This window comes from Pecten maximus, chromosome 5, assembly GCF_902652985.1.
Source record: "Pecten maximus chromosome 5, xPecMax1.1, whole genome shotgun sequence".
NCBI lineage: Eukaryota > Metazoa > Mollusca > Bivalvia > Pectinida > Pectinidae > Pecten > Pecten maximus.
In genome coordinates, this window is record NC_047019.1 from 36,693,750 (window position 1) to 36,716,260 (window position 22,511).

Below are 22,511 nucleotides of genomic sequence, written 5' to 3' on the forward strand. Positions count from 1 at the left end.
AAACATATCAAGCCGTATGCATTGTTCTTAATTTGGATACCATTATCTGAAAGAATTTTTGTCTTGTCCAGATTGTGTCAGATTATGTTGTAAGTTTGTCATCAGCTTAGAGAGAAGTGGGCTCACCAGTACTGGACAAGTTCTAACATAAACCTTTATCGTTCTTAATTAGTACTGGACAAGTTCTAACATAAACCTTTATCGTTCTGTAGTACTGGACAAGTTCTAACATAAACCTTTGTCGTTCTGTAGTACTGGACAAGTTCTAACATAAACCTTTGTCGTTCGTTAGTACTGGACAAGTTCTAACATAAACCTTTGTCGTTCTGCACTACTGGACAAGTTCTAACATAAACCTTTGTCGTTCTGTAGTACTGGACACGTTCTAACATAAACCTTTGTCGTTCTTAATAAGTACTTGACAAGTTCTAACATAAACCTTTGTCGTTCTGCACTACTGGACAAGTTCTAACATAAACCTTTGTCGTTCTGTAGTACTGGACAAGTTCTAACATAAACCTTTGTCGTTCTGCACTACTGGACAAGTTCTAACATAAACCTTTGTCGTTCTTAATAAGTACTTGACAAGTTCTAACATAAACCTTTGTCGTTCTGCACTACTGGACACGTTCTAACATAAACCTTTGTCGTTCGTTAGTACTGGACAAGTTCTAACATAAACCTTTATCGTTCTGTAGTACTGGACAAGTTCTAACATAAACCTTTGTCGTTCGTTAGTACTGGACAAGTTCTAACATAAACCTTTGTCGTTCGTTAGTACTGGACAAGTTCTAACATAAACCTTTGTCGTTCGTTAGTACTGGACAAGTTCTAACACAAACCTTTGTCGTTCTGTAGTATTGGACAAGTTCTAACATAAACCTTTATCGTTCTGTAGTACTGGACAAGTTCTAACATAAACCTTTATCGTTCTGTAGTACTGGACAAGTTCTAACATAAACCTTTGTCGTTCTGTAGTACTGGACAAGTTCTTACATAAACCTTTGTCGTTCGTTAGTACTGGACAAGTTCTAACATAAACCTTTATCGTTCTGTAGTACTGGAAAAGTTCTAACATTAAACTTTGTCGTTCTGGACACGTTCTAACATAAACCTTTATCGTTCTGTAGTACTGGACACGTTCTAACATAAACCTTTGTCGTTCTGCACTACTGAGCAAATTCTAATATTGTTAACTTTTAAACCTTTACGAAGGACAGGCTCAATGTCAGTGAAATATCAACATTAACCTTAAGACAAGATGTAAAGGAGATGACTTCAAAAGTGAAATTCAACAGTAAGTCATGGTTGAGATAATGAGTTTACGGTTAAAGCTGACAAGCCCGTGTAATAATAATGGACTTTTCATAGCAATCGATTTCAAAAAAGAATAGGCGCACAATTTTAACAAAGAGCTACAAATGGAAACTGCAATGATCATGATATCAATATACTGTAGGCGTTAAATGGAGTACTTGTTTCCTCGTGAAAATGATATGTTGATAAACAATAAAACAGACACAGGTACAGAGATATTTGTTTTCACAATGTCAATGATGGTAGCTACTGAACTGTTATTGCTGTTAATGACGTGTATAAATATAACCAATTCTATCTGAAAATAAGCCAACAAACGAACGAAAGGTAAATTTACGTGGAACTCCTTAAAATGTAATGCCACGTTCTCACAATATGAACAATAAAGTTGTAACGTCGGCTTTCTTAATATCAGCTAGAATTTAGAGCGATAGCTGCATAACTTACTCAACAGAGGTTTTAAGTGTAGATTTAGTATACTATTATTGTAATGTCCTATCAACAGCTACTGCCATTTAGGTATGCGTGTAGTGTATGTGGTCTGGGTTCGTCTCCTTGAGAGAATATGATGCCGTCTTTATATTGTTACCAAACTGAACCATTCTGTCGAAGACATCTAGCATGACACCTCCCCCAGTCATATTATACTGACAACAGGTGAATCTGTCGCCCTCCTCCAAAATGACGACTGTTAAGCAGGAGCAGCAATTGCCAATATACTCAACTAAAGGCCATAAAAGAGGCAGTGTCAAGAGAGACATTAGGAAAGGGAGAGTTGCTTAGAAAAATGCAAAAATAAAGAGTCCCATTTTAGGTCGCTTCTTACGATCATGCAATGGGTGTCAACGGGTACAACTCTTACGGCCTACATACAGGACAGTAGGTTAAGTTGGACGCCTCCGATCTAGAGAAGATGATACTTTATTATCACAAGGACAACGACACATTTAAGCCGTCCAAAATAGGAGGGACAGGTATATTATCACTGAAGGAAAGACATGGAATAATAAATTAATTTAACACATCACATTCGAAATTGTTGTTACCCATTAGTATATACTGTTATGTACACAGTATATACTGTTGTGTACACGTGTATACCTGTATAAAGGAACACGTGAATCCTTATAACATTACATGAATTGCGTAAAAGTTGCTAATTACTTTATAAAAAAAAAGTTACATAAGTTCATCTATGTTTATCTATACCATGGTATACTGATCACGTGGGATGACATCCTACAAAAGCTATACATGTAATTATAAATACATTATATATGGTATATAAATATAAAGATAATGTTGATTAGACAGACAGATACTGACAGGGGTTTACGGCGGTCTGACATGTGGTGTACAGGTAACACAAAATCAGGTGACAGTTAACCTGAGTACTGTCCTGAAATGACAACAACTCCCCTGGTAAGTAGGTATTCATACAGTTAGCATACTGTGATGGTAAAATACTGCCTTCATAATTCTTGTGTCAACAACAATTTAATTAATTAACATGTGTATAAATAAGAAACATTTAGACTTTTAATATAACGCTTACCATTACACTGTATAACTTATAATTATGTAGGACATGCGTTTATATATATATGTTCCCTAATAGATTCACCGAGAAAGGGGTCTGACCATCCCGTCCACCGCTGTATTCATTGCAGGAGAAATCGCCGGAACAGGCATATTAGCTTTACCCAGAGCTGTGGAAGACACAGGTAACGCATATGAAAAAATACAGGTAGTTTATGTAAAAGTGGGGTTTCGAATAACCTATATAGCAATAAAAGGTACAGGTGACCAATATAACAATAGAAGAAATACTGGTAATTTATATCACAATACAAGGTACAGGTAACTTTACACACAATAGACGGTACAGGTAATTTTAAACACAATAGACGGTTCAGGTAACTTTACACACAATATACGGTACAGGTAACTTTAAACACAATAGACGGTACAGGTAACTTTACACACAATAAACGGTACAGGTAACTTTAAACACAATACAAGGTACAGGTAACTTTAAACACAATAAACGGTACAGGTAACTTTAAACACAAGAGACGGTACAGGTAACTTTACACACAATAAACGGTACAGGTAACTTTAAACACAATCGACGGTACAGGTAACTTTAAACACAATAAACAGTACGGGTAACTTTACACACAAAAAACGATATAGAATAATTCAAATACAATATCGGTACAGGTAACTTAACATCCTAAATACATCAAAGGTAACACTGTTCTGGTAACTTCAAATACAGAAGTCGGTACATTGAAATTTTAACGCAAAAACGGCGGTACGTTGAATTTGTAAGCACAATAGACGTTGCAAGTTACTTTAAACATAATTGACGGTTTGGCGGTACATTTAACTTGATGGTTCACGTAAATAAAGCAAATGAAAGGCGATATACATTGTATGTTAATTTATTCACAATTTACTCAAAAACAAATAAGGGATTGTTTTAATAAACGGTACACCAAGCTATCAGCATTGACACATTGAAAGATTATTACACATGAATGCTATAATTTAAGGATTGACTGTTGTTTTAGTCGATTTCATTTAAGCATTGATTTCATTTTTTTTTAGTTTCATCGGGGTATGAAAAATCTTTTGTTTGCAAACTGTATGAATCCGCGTAGCGGATTATTACAGAAGTTTGCAAACAATTTTTTTTCATACCCCTATGAAACTAAAAAAATATTGACATCAACGCTTATATTTATTTTTTGAAAATAATTTTCTAATTTTAAACATGTTTTATGTACAATTTTACTGGTTTTATATGGGATTCTTTTTCTCAAATCAATACGCAACGGCAATTGTCGTATTGTGACGTCAAATTTTTCGCGCCATTCTCGGATTTTTTTTCATTTAAGCATTGATGTCATTTTTTTAAGTTTCATCGGGGTATGAAACTAAAAAATAATTGACATCAGCGCTTGTATTTATTTTTTGAAAATGATTTTCTAATTTTTAAACATGTTTTATGTACAATTTTACTGGTTTTAAATGGGACTCTTTTTCTCAAATCAATACGCAACGTCAATTGTCGTATTGTGACGTCACATTTTTCGCGCCATTCTCGGAATTTCCGATATCGAAGTTTCTAATGCAAAGGAATCTCTTGCATATAATTATATACATATACTTTGTCAGTATGTTATGATCGTTTTTCAATTTGAACAAAGCAGACAGACATTGCGCACTACAGTAGACATGCACTTACGCTAATGATAATATAACACTGTAAATAGGATTCCTCCTCACCATTTCTTTATTCTATCCTCCATACCGCTCTAACATCCTTCCTCTAAACTAATCCCGATCTCCCATTCTTACTTTCTCTCCTCCACTCTAACCCCTCCTACTCTACCCTCCTCTCCACTCCCATTCCCCTCCCCCACTCTAATACCCATCCTTAACTCTTGATCCACTCCCCCAGTCTTATCCCCATCCTTCACTCTGTATCTGTACTCTAACTCCCTTCTTCACTCTTACACCAATTTTAATCCATTTATTGGATATATGTAAACTACAATACACATGAAAAAAATTGACAATGGTTTAGAAAAGAAAATTCAATTAAGATTAAAATTGACATATTATAATATATAACCCAACATGCAGATATTTTAATCGTTTTCTATGTCCGTCATGACATCTTTATATCTTTACTAGGATGGGCGGGGCTGATACTAATTGTACTCTGTGCAGTCCTCTCAGCATATACCGGGATAATCCTTGGTGAGGCCTGGACATTAGCAGCGGAACTGTTCGAGGATTGTAAGGGACATGTACAGAACCCTTATCAAATACTCGGACAGAAAACATATGGCAAAGCTGGCAGGTTTGTAAAAGGTTACATTATTATCTTACTCCATAGTTGTTTTACCCTTTTTATATTTTTTTCTTTAATTGACATCTTATTAATTGTTTATTCCAGGTATGCTGTTTCTATATGTCTCCACATCACCATGTTTGGGGGAGCCGTCGTGTTTCTCCTCCTTGCCGCCGAAAACATGGAGACATTAGTAAAGGCCCTGGGACACGACATCTCCTTCTGTTTCTGGCTATTGATGATCGCCGGATTCTTGGTTCCTTTTACCTGGTTCGGAACGCCAAAAGATTTCTGGTAAATTAGTCTGTTTCTATCATATTCTTAATGGGATTACCCCCGCTTTATCATAAAAAGTAAACACTGAATGCTGTTTTCCTGATCCAGGTTGATTGCTTATGGAGCTACAATAGCCACGGCGTCAGCTGCGGTCATCATAGTGGTCAGTATTAGCCTGGATGCCCCCAAACAAATTTCCACTCAACATCAGAAGGCGGACTTTAAGAAGATTGCATTAGCACTTGGGACGATAGTATTTGCTCTGGGAGGCCATCCAGCTTTCCCAACCTTTCAAATGGACATGAAGCGACAAAAGGATTTCAAAAAGGCAGTCTCTTGTGGATTTATCAGTGAGTTTTTGACCAGTATTCATTGTTAAATGATACAAATTTTAACTTTCTTGCAGGAATTCATTGTTTAATGACACACATTTTAACTTTCTTGCCAGAATACATTCCTGAATGACACAACATTTCACTTTCTTTGGAATTCATTCTTTTATGCTACAGAGGATTGTACAAAAGAATCGCAAGAAAATAAGTCTCTTAAAAACAATTGAGAGTTAGATAAAGTAGAGTAACAATAAATTCAAACAGCGTCATACAGTTGTTCCTTCTAGGGACTGAAGTGATAATAGAAGGCGACTAGACTCGAAACATATCAAAAGATATCAAAATAGGAATGGGGAGGTGCAAAAGAACCATTATTCCAATACATTTCATAACTTTCAATATTAGATTTAAAACGAATTTTAAGCAAGCACATGGACTGTGTCATAAAACCCTGACAAGCAGCTACAAAGTTTAATTATCCGACTAGTATTCATTAATATAACAAATTTTATTGTCCGACCTGTATCCCTTTAATATTACAAAGTTTAATTGTACGACCTGCATCCCTTTAATATTACCAAGTTTAATTGTACGACCTGTATCCCTTTAATATTACAAAGTTTAATTGTACGACCTGCATCCCTTTAATATTACAAAGTTTAATTGTACGACCTGCATCCCTTTAATATTACAAAGCTTAATTGTACGACCTGTATCTCTTTAATATTACAAAGTTTACTTGTCCGACAAGTATTACTTAATATTACAATGTTTACTTTTCTGACCAGTATTCCTTATTGTTACACAGTATACCTTTCTAACTATTATCCTTTAATGTACAATAAAGAATAACTTCGTCTACAATATTATTTTTTTACAGTACTGTGAATAAGTGAGGTTAACCATGTAATTTTATTTTTTGCAGTCGTGAGTCTTCTTTACATACCAGTGACTTCTGCTGGGTATTTTGTGTACGGAAAGTCCCTAAATGACAACATTTTAACCAATCTACCAACTGGAGGACTGTCGAACGCTGTTCTATTGTTGGTCACCATTCATCTTTTGTTAGCCATTGTCATAGTGGTTAGTCCAGTTATGCAGGAGGTCGAAATGGTACTTCATGTACCCAGAGGTATTTGATGTTGGATCATGTTTTGTTTTGTTTATAAGGGTATTTATCATCCGCCTCTTACGACATGCAGTCAGATACAGCAGGCCAGCATGCATATTCGTTCACCGTTCATGCACGGCTTGAAAGATCGAGTATACGGGGTGCAAATAAGTCATGAAGTATGGTATATTTTTACTTTTATGTCTGAAAATATAGAATGATATTTAGAGTACATAAATCATAGTACGGGTCAATCACTTTATCCTATCAGAACAAACAACAACGTAACACGAGGCTTACGTTTATCAGGAGCGACGGATAGTAGTGTAACAGACCTGATTCATAGAAAATAAATGTAAATTTCAAAATGAAAATATGGGAAGCAGTTGAAAGTTAAATACAATCACAATTCGATTTATGCGTGTTTTGCATTTAGGATTTACATGGAAAAGATGCGTAACCAGGACACTTGTGGTCGCTTGCATATTGTTTATGGCTGAGACTGTTCCGAAATTCAACTCCCTCTTGTCTTTGATCGGCGGTTCTTCATTGACAATGCTAGATTTCATCTGCCCTATATTATTTCATATGAAAATGCATCAATTGAAAGCGGAGGCTGATAAGCCAGCAACCCAAAATAAAACTTTAGAGACAGTACAGGCTTCGTGGGATGAACAAACAAAGTAAGTATTATATATCTTCTGTTTACCTCAATCGGTTGAGCATAAGACTAGTAAGCCGGAGGTCCCGGGTTCGATCCCAGCGGAGACAGTGATTTAAGTTTGATTAATAATGCAGTCTGTTACAGTTTGCTTTGTAAATAAACAATTCTTAACAGTCAAACCACTACTTTCTAGAGGTTATATTTTTACCTTAGAAGTATACAAACATTTTCTGTGGTGCACCTAACACTACAGCTTACTTTATTCAATGACCTATTATCCTATGTATCTCTGAAGTATGGTAATGCTCCGTTCGGTTTTTGTTGAGAAAACTATACGTCTCTCTGAAGGTTATTCTGTAGTTCGGTTAACGTTGATATATATGATGTTTACTATTAAGTATAATTGTTTGTTTATCTTCTTGATGCTTTGTGTTTCCTATTTTTTACTTTATGCTATGTATATAATTTATTGTTTTGAAGTGTTTCTTATAGCTTTTTTTTTCATGTTACTGCAAACCAAGAAATTATCGCGGCTATACATTTTCTGGATCATATAGTGGGGCGTAATAATTTTGAAATTACCGGAAATGTCTTCGTTATAATATAATCTTTCGTGCTCACGTGACAAGAACGCTATCTATGTAGTTTAAGGGAAAGTAACTTTGAGGTATGTTCATAAGTACCTGTGTTGGATATTTTCATGCCTTTCATGCTTTACTTTTCCCCCACATTGTCATAGCAATGTATGTACTCAAAATCGAAAGTTTATTTTATTCACTTGAATAGTATATACTATTTAGCTACCATCTTTAGGCGATTTTCATAGCATGCGAACATCGCGACAATGTGTAGCTTGTCAATATGTGTTATTGTATAGTATTTTACCTGTTATACCTTAAGTTACTCCTTATCATGTATACATACATGTTGTAGTCACATACCTCTGTGGAGGAAGGTACTCAACTACGAGATCCTGGCTATAGGTGTTCTGGCCGGAGTGGCTGCCTCAGTATCCGCCATTATCAACATCGTCAGTCCTGACTCATTCTCCACGCCCTGTTACGTCAACATTAGTAGGGCAGCGACATAATCGTCGTAGAAGATCCACCATAGAAAACTGGACAAAAACTTTGTATACGTTGTATAACACGGAACTTGTCAGAATGAAAAGAAGATGATCAATATTCTGTCCACTGATTTTTCTGCATCATGTCAGCTGAGGTAGTTAATAAATTGCGTTTCCATTGTAAAGCTTACCAAAAGGAACAGAATCCAATTAATCAACGTTAAGAGAACAGCCCAATTTTATCTAGTACATTTCAGAAAGCATTGCTTCTATACGCATTAACATCAAAGTGCCTCAGAGCAGAGAAACTAGCATAAGATTGGATTGATCATGAAAAGTCAAAGATGGCAAAAGGAGTGTAAATTATAATGATATAATTGTGTGATATCCTTTTATGTTATTTGATACACAATATTTATCAGTGTCACCATATATTGCTCTGCCAGTGTATTCAGTATAGGACACACGGAACCTCAATGTTGTTAGCTTCCATAATAAAAAAGTTTCATCATAGCATGGTTCAATATTTTCTTTGTTTATGATAAGGTTTGGCCTTATAAAGAATATATGATAATATTTGAATGCAAAATGATCACGTCGTCTAGAACATGCTTTGACCACAAACAATATATACTCAAATAGAGACAGTGAAATGTATTCCAGTATATTTTCTTGTTGTGTTAATATAAATTTACAGTGTGAATCACTCAGTACCAAAATCCTTGAAACGTGCGAAGGAATGGGGTATAAATACATGGACTGATTTGTGTCAATGAAATGATTTCAGATGCATGTAAGATATTTAATCCATTTTGCTATGAGATAAAAGTATGTTCATATCTTAGAACATCAACTCAAAGAACTTGGTAAATTACACACTACCGACTTTGGCCGATGTTACTGTTCAGAGGTCTCTTATATAAAAGTGATCTCTATAGAATTTATCAAAGCATATTGGTGTTCTGTGAAGACTTCTCATATCTAATGGTGTAAGATTCAAAGTGGAATTAAAGTTCAAGCTTGTAACTCTTATTATCATACTTCATAACTTCAGAGTAGAGTTGGCAATGGTGAAAATATTTCCACTCATAAAAGTGTAGGTTTGAAAGGTAAATATTGTTTTCTGGTGATACAAATTTGCTTTCTTGTAATACAGTGGGCATTCATATGCCTATTACCTAACACGGCATGCAATTAAATGCCTAAATAACTATTATGGGAGTGTTATGTTACCAAAAGGATATGACTGAGTTCCTATGTTGGGTGTTAGGTTACCAAGGGGATATACTGAGTTCGTATGGAGGGTGTTATGCTACCATGTATGAGGTTATACTGGGTTCGTTTGGAGAGTGTTATGCTGCCAAGGGGATATGACTGAGTTCGTATGTTGGGTGTTAGGTTACTAAGGGGATATGACGGAGTTCGTATGGAGGGTGATATGCTACCATGCAATAGGTTATACTGGGTTCGTATAAGTGGATATGACTATGGAGAGTGGAATGTAAGCAAGATGGTATGACTATTGTCTTATGGTGATGACCTCAAGGGGATATGTATGAGTTCGTATCGCAAACATATATTTACCAGCTATTATGATAAACATTTGATATATGTTACATCACATCAGTATATCGAACTCGTTACTTTTATTGCATGATAGAGAAATCATCTTGTCGGTACTCAATATCTTGACATGCTTCGTATCGATGTAATCTTTTATCACTTGTTATAACGTCACAGATTGCACAGAGATAATAACACACACCAAAATGTCCCCTAATATTTTATATATATCATCGTTGATAATGGTCGTTTAAAACACACGAGTTAATCTCATTTGAATACACCTTTATGTATATACAGGGTTATTTCACATTATATTGATGTAGGCCTCTCGTAGTTGTCTGTCACTTTTAGAGCTGCATGTCGTAGTACGTCAGGCAATGAAGGCCTACAGCTGTTAATGGTGGCGACGTTTTTTCATGTTCAAGTGCAATTATAAATGCTGCGGACATTCTTTACATCTGAAAATTGTTCAGTTGTTTATAGGAAGATGTTGCCAGACGTATTGTTTCCATATTGTTTGTATGCATCTTTCTCGTTATATTAAAAAAAAAACACATGAAAATACTGAACTATCGTTAGCTTACTGAAGTTCTATGATGCTAGAAAGAAAATCACCAGGTTCTGGACCCTGACATCCACCGAAATAATCCTAGGAGAAAAATAAAATAATTTAAACATTAAACACCGTTCCAACCCTGCTATCAGTACTCGACAAAAATACAGCCTATCGGGGCGGCCTTGTTTGGAAATGTTATTTACTAGTCAAGATAGAAAAGGCAGCCATCATTACCCTTGTTGGTATATCTGTCTCGGGAAAGGTAGTATATTTCGGAACGAAGATTTTGTGATGTGTACATTCTTTCCAAATTCAGATTCATTGTCGTCTGCACTGGTAATTTAGACATCCAGATAATATCATCAAGGGAATGAAGCAGTAGAGTGTTACTATAACAATACAGACTAATATTGACAGGATACCAATTGATTGATTGTATTGTGTTATTCATGATTTGCTTGAGGTGTGTACTTCCGGTTTAAATAAAGTCTGCCTGTGCATTGTCATATTTCAGGAGATAAGTCATACCCTGATTATGGCAGGGAAATGTAAACCAGGTAACATTTTAGTAAATCAAGGGAGAGATACGGATTTGGTTCGGCTCTCACAAACTGATCAGTAATTACGATAAAACATCCCATGCCCAATACAATGATATGCTATTTTGAATCATTCAAATCGAATAGCTTATGATAATGTCATAAGGTATAAACATTTTATTTACGCAAAAAGGAATTTTGAATACAAATTGTGAGTAAGTTTAGACTGGAAAGTAAGCTATCAAGATAAGCTACTGTCAGTAAAACATAAAAGGGTGATGCTGAAATGAAACGTTATCAATACTTAATCATACTTAATTACTTTAGCAGCAATAATGTAATGAAGGCCGAGAAATTAATATATTAATTAATGCTTTGCTATATATCGCTATCTCACGCAATCTACACTAAGCAATGTATGCTAAAGTAACAACTATTAGCTTAACATTTAAACAGGTGGCGTATGGCAAGCCGGAAATCCGGAAACATAAATATCTGTCAACAAATTTAATATGGCTAACATTTAGTAAAATAAGTTAAAAAAAAAACAACTAAGATGATATGAACGGTACAAAATTACTACATTATTATTAGGTAGTAATCCTTTACTGAAAGATATTGTTTTCCAACGGATACATTTATCAAGACGTGTCCGGCACCACCAACAATCTCAGCTGAAACATGAACGCCGTAAGGAGCTGAAGGTATCGATTTAAGTTACTATTAACGCGTCATTGCACAATGTTTTACGTGCATTTACTCGTCGTGATGTCATTAGGAATTATTCTGTTGTGTTAAATGTATCATGTCTGGTAGTTTCGTTAATTTCAAAATGTGACAAAACTTGCATTATCGATTTTTAGTTAGAACATCATTTTCTTGTAGGGGTCAAAGCGTAAAACCGAAAGTTTCAACAGAATATTAATTTTGTGTTTCTACACAGCTGCTTAATGTCTCATCGATTGGTTGTTTATTAAATAGAGTTCAAACAATAAACAATGAAACAATTATATATCCAACTGTTCATTATTACTCCTAATGGTTTTAAGAGAACTACATTGTTTTTAAATTTTGTTGTTATTGAAGAAAAAAATTATCAATATTGATAGTTAATAACAACGCTCAAAGATACTAACACAGACTAAGACTAACAGACATACATACAGTCAAACATACAAACATACAAACAGACGGACGGAGGGACGGAGGGACAGAGGGACAGACAGAGGGACAGACAGACAGACAGACAGACAGACAGGGGTCGGAGAAAGACGAAACAAAATGACTTTTGAATTCAGCAACTTCGGAAACAAGTAACATTGATTATACAAAAGAGTAAAAACTTAGAATAAAATTAATCATACTGCTATTTTGTCCTTTAGGGAGTATCAAGTGATGTTAAGGTCCTGAGGTGTTGATACCCAGGGGGTGACTGAACAAACTCAAAATGGGTTGAAATATGTTAAAATATGGATTTGATGGTGAATCGTGTCCGATAATTACTCAAATCTCATAATTTCCAGTATTACATTTACAAAAATATATAAAGGTGGTTTCAAAACAGCAAATATTTGTATTAAAATGTATATTTTACAATTTGGTTAATATATCTAATTACTATTACACAATTGGTCATGTAGTAATAACGACAGCACAGCAAGTAAATAGTTGAACTGTCGAGGAAATCGGACCATTAATCAAGACAAAAGTAAATTACAAACGATCACATATAGATAGAACATGTTACACAAGTTTAGTAGATAAACAACGAACATTATCGTTATGTTGGTAGTAATGATCCTCTCGGTCGATCATTAAATCGCCGAAAGCCTATTGTTATTGATTAGAAAACGTCTTAGGTGTCGTACATATGGTATAAATACATCAAAATAAAAGGTTTAGCAAAATAACACCACAAGTTGAATCGATATGATGACAGCGCGTGCTATGTAGCAAATGGTTTTTTTTTTATCTCCGCAGTGGGTTCATTGCGTCCCACAATACTCGGCCCAACAAGCCGGCAGCGGCGAGCAATGACAATGTCGGGAGGCAAATCCCATATTCCTGAATAAAATAGTTTGCTTCAACGTAAATTGAATAAATATCTTAATAACTCCAATGTGGTTATATCGAAAAAAAGTAATTTTAACATTAAAGATCTATCGAAAGGGCGGTCGGAAGTCTTATTTTGGGTGACACCATCCGGACGAGTATATATCAGGACGACTCGTTCAAAACAAATTACTTCTACTCAAACAACTGACTTAGCCTATCAGCTGCTGTTTCACACGAAGTGGGTTTTCCCTATATACGAGGATGAAGAATAATGTTTTGAGGTTTGAAAAACAAACATATACACTCCTACTAAAAATAGGATGGCGTAGGACTACATTTGGGAAAGGCGGGGAATTCCGCAGTGGGTTTTTTCCGTCCACTGATCGTATCAGGGACATGGATCTTGGAGTAAACTAGAGCTATTATATCCTGTGTAAATCATCAATTTATTGATGGCGAGAATTTCAAACTATAATTTTGAATAAATATCCGATCATTCGAACTACAGATGAATGACAAAGGCGGTGGATTCGCTACTGACATAAGGTAGGATGTTAAGATGTTAACATATGGGGAATCATGTCGAATGGGTAGCCGGTTTGGAGTTGGTTGATCCAATGCCCTTCCTTATTCTGGCGTTGCTGATCATCTCTTCTGCAGTGGTCAATTGGGACAACCTGCATGACATGCCATGTATGGCTCGGCATGTTAAAATGTCTCGGTGTTTGTTTATCTTCAGATTGAATGATGTTTTGGTCTCTACTACATACTGCATGCTACATTTAGCAGAAGCAATTAGGTGTATTATATGCGGTAGTTGTGTCCGTAAGTCTTACAATTTAATGAATTGTTGCTTTAAGTATACGGGCAAAGTTTACACCTCTTACTGTTACATGTCTCGAAACAGCCAATGACAGTAACATGAAAGGTTGAAGGTAGCTTAATTACCACTGAATACCAAATCTTTGATGATTTTTGCTCTGCGGTAAGCTAGTATAGGTGGTTCCAGGAAAATATTCTTGAGTTTACTGAACGATTGCAAGATGTACATGTACCATTGTTTCTGGAGGATTGTTGACAATGCTTGCATACCGGAATGAAAAGGTTAAAGGTTACTACACAAGGTACTCTTCCAGTTTTCAGTCTGGCTTTATATTCGATCGTCCATGTCGCCTTTCTGTATCTTATTACTATTACATTTATATATTGATTGTATCAAGTCATGTCCTCCATTTCATTAAATATTGATGATTGATATCCACCTCTAACCCTTTGATCCTATTTGCGATATATAAATACAACATATGGCCTCATTCAACAATATCATCACTGCGATATCAACAGAGCAAAACGAATTCCTGGTCGACGTGTCACATACATATTTCTAGACAGTGTGAATTGTACCTTTGTGAAGGAATATTTCTTGAAATGTCATCTAAGTATCTGGTAAGTAATGGTAGCGTACAAGACATTTTTTATTGTTATTTAGAATCATCATTTACATACAATTCGATGGTTTATGTTGCTTGTAAGAGTATAGAACGGCAATGATGAATTCAAGAAAACTAATACATGTATTAATACAATTATAATTATTCTCCATCTTTCTCCATAGATTCCCAAGGAGAAGGGATTAGGTATAGTGAACACTGCCGTATTTATCGTTGGGGATGTTTCTGGGACAGGTATACTTTCCTTAGCAAGAGCTGTGGAGGATACAGGTAATCACCCATATTATTAAAGACAGGTATTCACACAAAATATCCCACACAGGTAATCACCTAAATTATCCCATGCAGGTAATCACTAAAAATATCCGAAAACAGATATTCCTCCAAACTATCCCACACAGGCAATCACCCAAAATATCACAAACAGGCAATCATCCAAAATATCCCACACAGATATTCACCCAATATATCCCACACAGATATTCACCCAAAATATCTAACACGGGTAATCACCCAAAATATCCAAGGCAGGTATTCACCCAAAATATCCCACACATATATGCCAAACAGATAGTTACCCAAAATATCCCACACGGGTAGTTTCCCAAACTATTAAAGACAGGTATTTAACTAAAACATCCAATGCAGGCAGTCACCCAAAATATCCAAAACAGGTATTCACAAAAAATATCTCACACAATCATATATCACTATACAATATACAATATAACTCAAACAGGTAGTCAGCAAATATATGCCACCCTGTCACAAAGTCACCAAATATGTCCAATACAGTCATGTAGTAACAAATTAACCCCACACAATCAAGTAGTCACAAATATGTCCCATACAGGCACGTAGTCACAAATATGTCCCATACAGGCACGTAGTCACACATATATTCCAAACAGTCGGTAATCACTCCAAATATCCCTCATAATCAGCATTTGTGTAAACTAGATTATCATTTGGAACGTCAATGAGCTATTTGTTTTAATATTCTTTTGAGGCTTTGTCAACGTTCCAATCTAAATTCCACTTTTGAAATGAAACCTGATGCTGTTCATCATGCAAAATATTTAAAATATAAAATAATTAAAAAATATATATATAATGGATGTATGTAATTAAAATTAAAAACGAAAGAGCTGCTGCTAGGATAGTCTATTTATACTAAATATATATCGGTTTCAGGTTGAATGAAGTTTCTTTCAAACTATGCAGTTCATGATTTTAAGATATGATCGAGGGTGGTATGTTCTACTTCACTAGTAAAATACGGGTACCCGAGACTGATACTGATGTAATGACATGATTAACAAGGCTGGTCATATCTGACATCGAGGGTGTTTAAGTATATCTAGGTTAGTAATAATGCCAGTAGATTCTCCTATGTTATGATATGTCGAGGGCGATATGATATATCTATCGAGATAGGCGGGTAGATTCACAGTGTCAGAGAGAATGATGCTGGTTTATGTTATGTCGAGGGTGTTATGATATACCTATCGAGATAAACAGGTAGATTCATTTTGTCGGATACTTATACTGGTGTGTTGCTATGATTATCTAGGATGGACGGGACTGATATTGATTGTGGTGTTTGCGATCATCTCGGCGTATACTGGTATCCTTCTTGGTGAGGCTTGGATCATGGCATCTGAGTTGTTTGAAGACTGTAAAGGACACATACAAAATCCTTATCAACTTCTTGCGCAGAAAACCTACGATAAAGTAGGCAGGTATGTGATGAGACAAAGACAAGCTATGTTTGAATACTATCGTAATGCATTTATATGATCCCATTATAAATCCAAGTGTTTCGTATTGCAGATATGTGTTATCGGTAAGCCTGCATACAACCGTTTTCGGGGGAGCGGTCGTGTTTCTGCTGCTGGCCGCGGACAACATGCAAAGCTTAGTACAGACTCTTGGATACGACCTTTCCTTCTGTTTCTGGGTGCTGATTTTAATTACACTCCTGCTTCCTCTTACTTGGTTTGGAACGCCTAAACATTTCTGGTAATCATATCAAATTGAACATTTTCGTTTTTCTGTATTTTAACAAATTGACTTTCATGACAAATCTTATCTTTACTTTTCAAGGTTGATTGCGTACGGATCTACTCTTTCCACCATTTCGACTACAGCTATAATATTGGTTAGTGTAGGTGAGGAGGCCCCAACACAGCCGAAAGTACGCCATCATGAGATCAACGGTGAGGGGTTTATGTTAGCACTGGGAACTATCGTGTTTGCTCTAGGAGGTCATCCGAATTTTCTTACTTTACAAGTGGACATGAATAGGCAGAAGGACTTCCGAAAATCAATCTTCCTCACCTTTATAAGTAGGTCAAATAAAGTTTTTAAAATTGTGCATCGTTAATACAAAGTGTTATGAGCTAAACATATAGATACTACTTCGTAAGAAGTCAACGTTTTAATTACAATGTGCCAAGTTAAATCAATTAAAACACCTGTTCTTTTAAACATTTTTGTTTGTCTTTCTGACTTTTATCTTTCCATACTTCGGCTACTAGAGCAACTTGCGAGTCCTAGGAGGAAGACAGATATATAATATAGTTTTCATTAATTTTGGCATATATTTATCAATTGTTATATTCATATTTAAAGTTGCAATTTATGCACAAGCATCATAATGATACCATAATGATACGAATACCGTTCCCTTTTGACACGTGCATCTTATTTTCCCATTATTTACAGTAGTGAGTTGTCTTTACCTACCCGTGGCTTCTGTTGGATACTTTGTGTACGGAGACTCCCTGGATGCCAATATTATAAACAACCTACCACCTGGAGGACCGACTTACGTTGCCCTAATACTGATTACCATTCATCTGTTGTCAGCCTTTGTTATAATTCTCAATCCGCTTTTACAGGAAGTCGACATGGTACTTCATGTGCCAAAAGGTATACAGTGTTGAATTACGGGGAAATTGTTTTGATATATGTACATTAATTACGTATTTACAATAGTTTCAATATCAGAAATGAACCATTGAATGATAATGTAGTGTTTTTTTTTTGTTATTTAAGTATCTTTTTTTTACCTTTGACCTGTTTTTGTTTTCGTTTTATAAGTGATAAGAATATAAGAATAGTGGCGATGGATGATATGTGAAAAAAACAAACTGATTGATGTGTTAGACATGTAAATAAAACTCATTTGTATCAAACAACTTAACTGAAATTAACAAGAAATTGCATTTTGTTTTAGAATTTACCTGGAAGAGGTGTGTCACCAGGTCCTTTGTTCTCATCTGTGTATTGTTTGTGGCGGAGACTATCCCAAAATTCGAATATGTCTTGTCGCTGATTGGTGGTTCTTCCCTGACAATACTAGTGTTTATATGTCCTATATTATTCCATATGAGAATGTGTAAACTGAAGGCAAACGCTGGTAATAATGTCGCCATGGTTACTATGGATGTGCAGGCTCCCTTGGATGAGAAATTTGAGTAAGTGCTACCGTAGTTTTAAAAGTTAATATATCCTAGTATCACATTGTGACCTTATTTGGGAGGAATGACTTCTGGTACTAAAATTTGATCCACGAAAGGGGTATTTTTGTCATCGAATTTTCCACTCTTTTTAAATTTATTGTTTAACCCATCAAAAGTGTACATACATGTCTTTGTGGTGTCATGGCCTATGTATGTTAATTGCATAGGTGTATGACGTCAAATACCACTTTTTGTATCTTGTATATATCTTATATATAATAAGTATTTATAGGAAAATCCAAGCGTTTTATCTTTATGTCTGGAAAGCCATAATAATGACATAACAATGAAAAAAAGTCTCATTTTTTTTTAAAAGAAAGTACATTTTTACATTTAATTTCTGATATAAACTTGTTACATGTAGTTTAATATGGCTGCACATGTATTACTTTTATATGTTGTTGTTCCTCCTTTATCTTCCTCTTTAATTTGTTTTTCTTGTACTAAATATAGTATACATATTTAGTTTATATATTGTACATATACTATTAGATGTACCAATCCAAATAAAGATATTATAGAGACAAATCAATAAGAGGCACTAAGAATAATTAAAGGATTGAGACGAGGGACACCACACAAAAAGCTTTATGCAGAAACTGGTATTGAATCTCTCAGTTCCAGACGAAAACTAGATAAGGTAATGATAATGTATCAAATTCTAAACGATAAAAGTCCAAAGTATTTAAGAGATATTGTTGAAGGAAACAATGCCAGTAATCTACACTCTGATCTATACTGTGACCACCTGAGTGAATCAGCAGATCAGAATGTAGACGTAACCATGAAAATGCCCAGCAATATATATTTGATTGTTCACTTTATACTAACAAAAGGAGACTTGGTTTGGTTTGGTTTAATTTGTTTAACGTCCTACCAACAGCCAAGGTCATCCAAGGACAGCCTCCCGTGCGTGGGATATGCATGCGTGTGGTAAGTGCGTATGTGTGTTTTGGGAGGCTGCGTAATGTTTGTGTTAAGTCTCCATGTGATTGGCCGGAACTTTTGCCGATTTATAGTGCTAACTCACTGAAGCATACTGCCGAAGACACACAAAAGGAGACAATTGCATCAAAGTATATCACAAATAGCTATATCATGATCACTATGATCTACATACTCTTCTGGACGGTTGCGTAATGTATACCACTAATATCAATACATTTATCCTTCAAAGTATTACTGAATATATATCTCAAACTAAAAGGTGTGATATGTAATATTCCTCAAAATCTAAATATAAGCATTATAAATGGCACTTAACTATTGCTTGAGCTAGAGCATAGAGCTATTAGGTATACTATGATGTGAATTATAATTAAACAACAATAGTATTGATATTGATTTTTGACTGGCTGAACTGGATGGATATTGTTATATGACAACAATATGGTGTTTTGTACTTTATAATGATATATTATAATTTTACTATTTCAATTTCAACAAAATTGTATTGAATTTCTTTATGTCAAAAGGATTGGATATAAGGTTATGGCTAAAGTTCTAATTTTACTATTCTTATTATATCATATGAGTGAACTCAAACATAAGTAAAATTCATTCTGCACATTAAAACGATATATGTCCTATTATAAAATACCATAATATGCTGAGTTACTGATGAACTGGCATCCATCTCTGTTTGGTAAATGGTCGATGTGTTTATACACAGGGGTTTTATTACTTGTTTCCCATAGGTCCGTGCTTGATAACTCATGCGTAAATCTACATCAAAGGTGTGATGATAATTCATATAAAGGATTTCTTCAGCACTCAAAATAATTTGAAGTTCTCTTCCTTTACTTGTGATAGGAAATATCATTGCAAAATAATAAAGATATTGATAGTAATTGTACTATTTTTTTTTATTAATTTAAAGGACTTACATAGGCCTAGTCTGATGTCCAATCCTTTTGACATATTGAAAGTCAATAATTTCTTGAAATGAAATTGGTTGAAGAAAATAAAAAAAATCTAATAACGTGTATACATCAAATAAATCAATACGCAGCTTTGGTGGTCATGACTGATGCATTATTGGCAAAATCTTATTTACATTAAAGTATGACAACTATGTTTTGTTTGTATGTGTGTATGTTTGTGTGTGGTAGGATGTGCGAATTCGTATGTTTGTGTGGCATTGCTTGCTATGCAATCAATATGGAGTTACCTCCCTTTAATTGTTTACATTCACAATGCATCCATACTGTTTTGCATTTTATTTCAAAATAGCTGTAAAATCTAATTATGCTTCTGTTTCCCCCTGAAATATTCTAGCCACAAGGTAGTTGCCTAATATTTAATCCATTTAACTGTACTATGATGTCAATAACATTTGTTTAAAGATGCTTCACCTCCGTCATAGTGTAATAAATTGTAATTTTGTTATTTTGACATTAAATGACATTTAGTCCATATACATATGCCTAATTAAGACCTACAAATAAAAAGAATAATTTTATAACATCGGAATGAAGCCAAGAAGATTCGAACTTTTGAACATTATAATATACTTTGCATACACTTGACCTTGATTGCAGTGCATTCCGGGAGAGATTTACATACAGAAGAAGACAAATATGCTGGACTTATTTGTTTCAGCTTGGACAACTATATATATATTGCCTATTGCCTAATATAACTACAACATTTAATGGCGAGGTTTTAATGCAAACAGAAAATAAAAACTAAATAAACATTTCAATATTATCCGTTGCGAAAATTCACGATCCTGTGCCTGTTGTAGCCCACGAACCGAAACGCATTCTAAGCGTTACCCCCTTCGGCCCCATTTCGCTGGATTGATACAGGTGTGAGTTATCAACAGGTTTAAGCTGGTGAACTATAAATAGTGATTCTGCAATCACTACATATCACAAAAGAAATCCTAACCATTGATTCAATTACATCATAATGCTTAGAGTTTTCAGTAAAGATGACGACAAACCGAACTTTACACTACGTACGTGTGTACGCTACACACTTGCCTCTCCAACAAAAACTCAACTGTGTAATTTCTGCATGAGTTCAGATTCCATTGTCGTTTATAATTCCACCGGTGTGTGCAGTCTCCCCGATTAAAATCCTTCCCTCTTATGTTTCCTTCTGTCTGGAAACGTTATGTTGCCTTCCTCGCTTTGCCATGTGGTTCCTACTCGCTTGTGTTTCTGTTTTCAGATTTTGTAAATGTGCAAATAGTATTTTATTCAATATGAAGGCGGAGCCTTATAATTTTTTTTTTTTTTTAATTTTAAAGATAAATAAGAAGATGAAACTTTCCGAGTGTGGTAATAATGTCAAGTGTGTAACTTTTATTGCTGAAGAAAAATACATACGAGTCTATTCGTGTTTTAAATTGATAAAAAAATACTTTCTGTCGAAGGTGTACCACCTTTAAATGAGAATGAAATAAAGAAAATGTACATTTTGTATTTTACATATGCCGTTTCTATTTTGCAGACCGATAGCCCCATGGAGGAAGGTACTGAACTACGAAATAATATGTATAGGTGTTCTGGCCGGAGTGACTGCCACGGTGTCCGCCATTATCAACATCGTCAGTCCAGACTCATTCTCCGTGCCCTGTTATATTAATATAACCAGGGCCTCTACGTGACAATGACTTCGCTCAAATATATTCAAAGTCGAACGTCACCGCTGAATATTAGACTAATCATTGTCAGATTCAATTATCGGTCCTTTCCTGGATTTCGTATTCTATTACTTGTTAATTTAGGATACCGTGCATTTCAACAAATATTTTGGAAACCGAGCAGGAGTGCTGAGCAATATGCATTTCACGTTTGTCAATGTAGTAACACGAAATCTAATCAGTTTACTGACACGAGACAACTGTTCCAAAATGATTTTTTTCTTACATTTTTGTGTTTGGGAAATATATTTGTATTAAAGGTAAGTGGAATGATAAGAAAGTGTTTCTTCGTTGATTTTTTTCTGTTGGTACAATATCCGTACCTAATGATACCGAACTATAGCTACTACTGTACTAGGAAATGGGAAACTCTACTGTAGGCTTAGGCCTACGTTAACCGATGCAATATCTTGCTTACGTGTATCGTCTATTCTACCATCATCAAATTATATTTGTAGGACACAAACCCCAGATAACTCGACATTTCCATGAGGACACCAATCTCACCAAGTTACCCTAATGTTGACCACCGGC

The 22,511-nt window shown here is 35.1% G+C and overlaps 2 protein-coding genes across 2 annotated transcripts; both read left to right on the plus strand.

Moving 5' to 3' along the window:
* The first annotated feature begins 2,657 nt into the window (after positions 1 to 2,657).
* On the plus strand, positions 2,658 to 9,116 carry LOC117327927 (amino acid transporter AVT1J-like). Its single transcript, XM_033885173.1, has 8 exons — positions 2,658 to 2,739; positions 2,936 to 3,041; positions 5,023 to 5,191; positions 5,288 to 5,476; positions 5,567 to 5,808; positions 6,716 to 6,922; positions 7,338 to 7,584; positions 8,499 to 9,116. The coding sequence occupies exons 1-8, from the start codon at positions 2,722 to 2,724 to the stop codon at positions 8,653 to 8,655; spliced, it is 1,335 nt and encodes a 444-aa protein (XP_033741064.1). The 5' UTR covers positions 2,658 to 2,721; the 3' UTR covers positions 8,656 to 9,116.
* A 5,568-nt stretch (positions 9,117 to 14,684) lies between these two features.
* LOC117327928 (amino acid transporter AVT1I-like) lies at positions 14,685 to 22,252 on the plus strand. The gene is made up of 8 exons (XM_033885174.1): positions 14,685 to 14,793; positions 14,963 to 15,068; positions 16,372 to 16,540; positions 16,632 to 16,820; positions 16,905 to 17,146; positions 17,526 to 17,732; positions 18,040 to 18,280; positions 21,785 to 22,252. Exons 1-8 carry the CDS (start codon positions 14,776 to 14,778, stop codon positions 21,939 to 21,941), a joined length of 1,329 nt encoding a protein of 442 aa, XP_033741065.1. The 5' UTR covers positions 14,685 to 14,775; the 3' UTR covers positions 21,942 to 22,252.
* Positions 22,253 to 22,511: the final 259 nt, after the last annotated feature.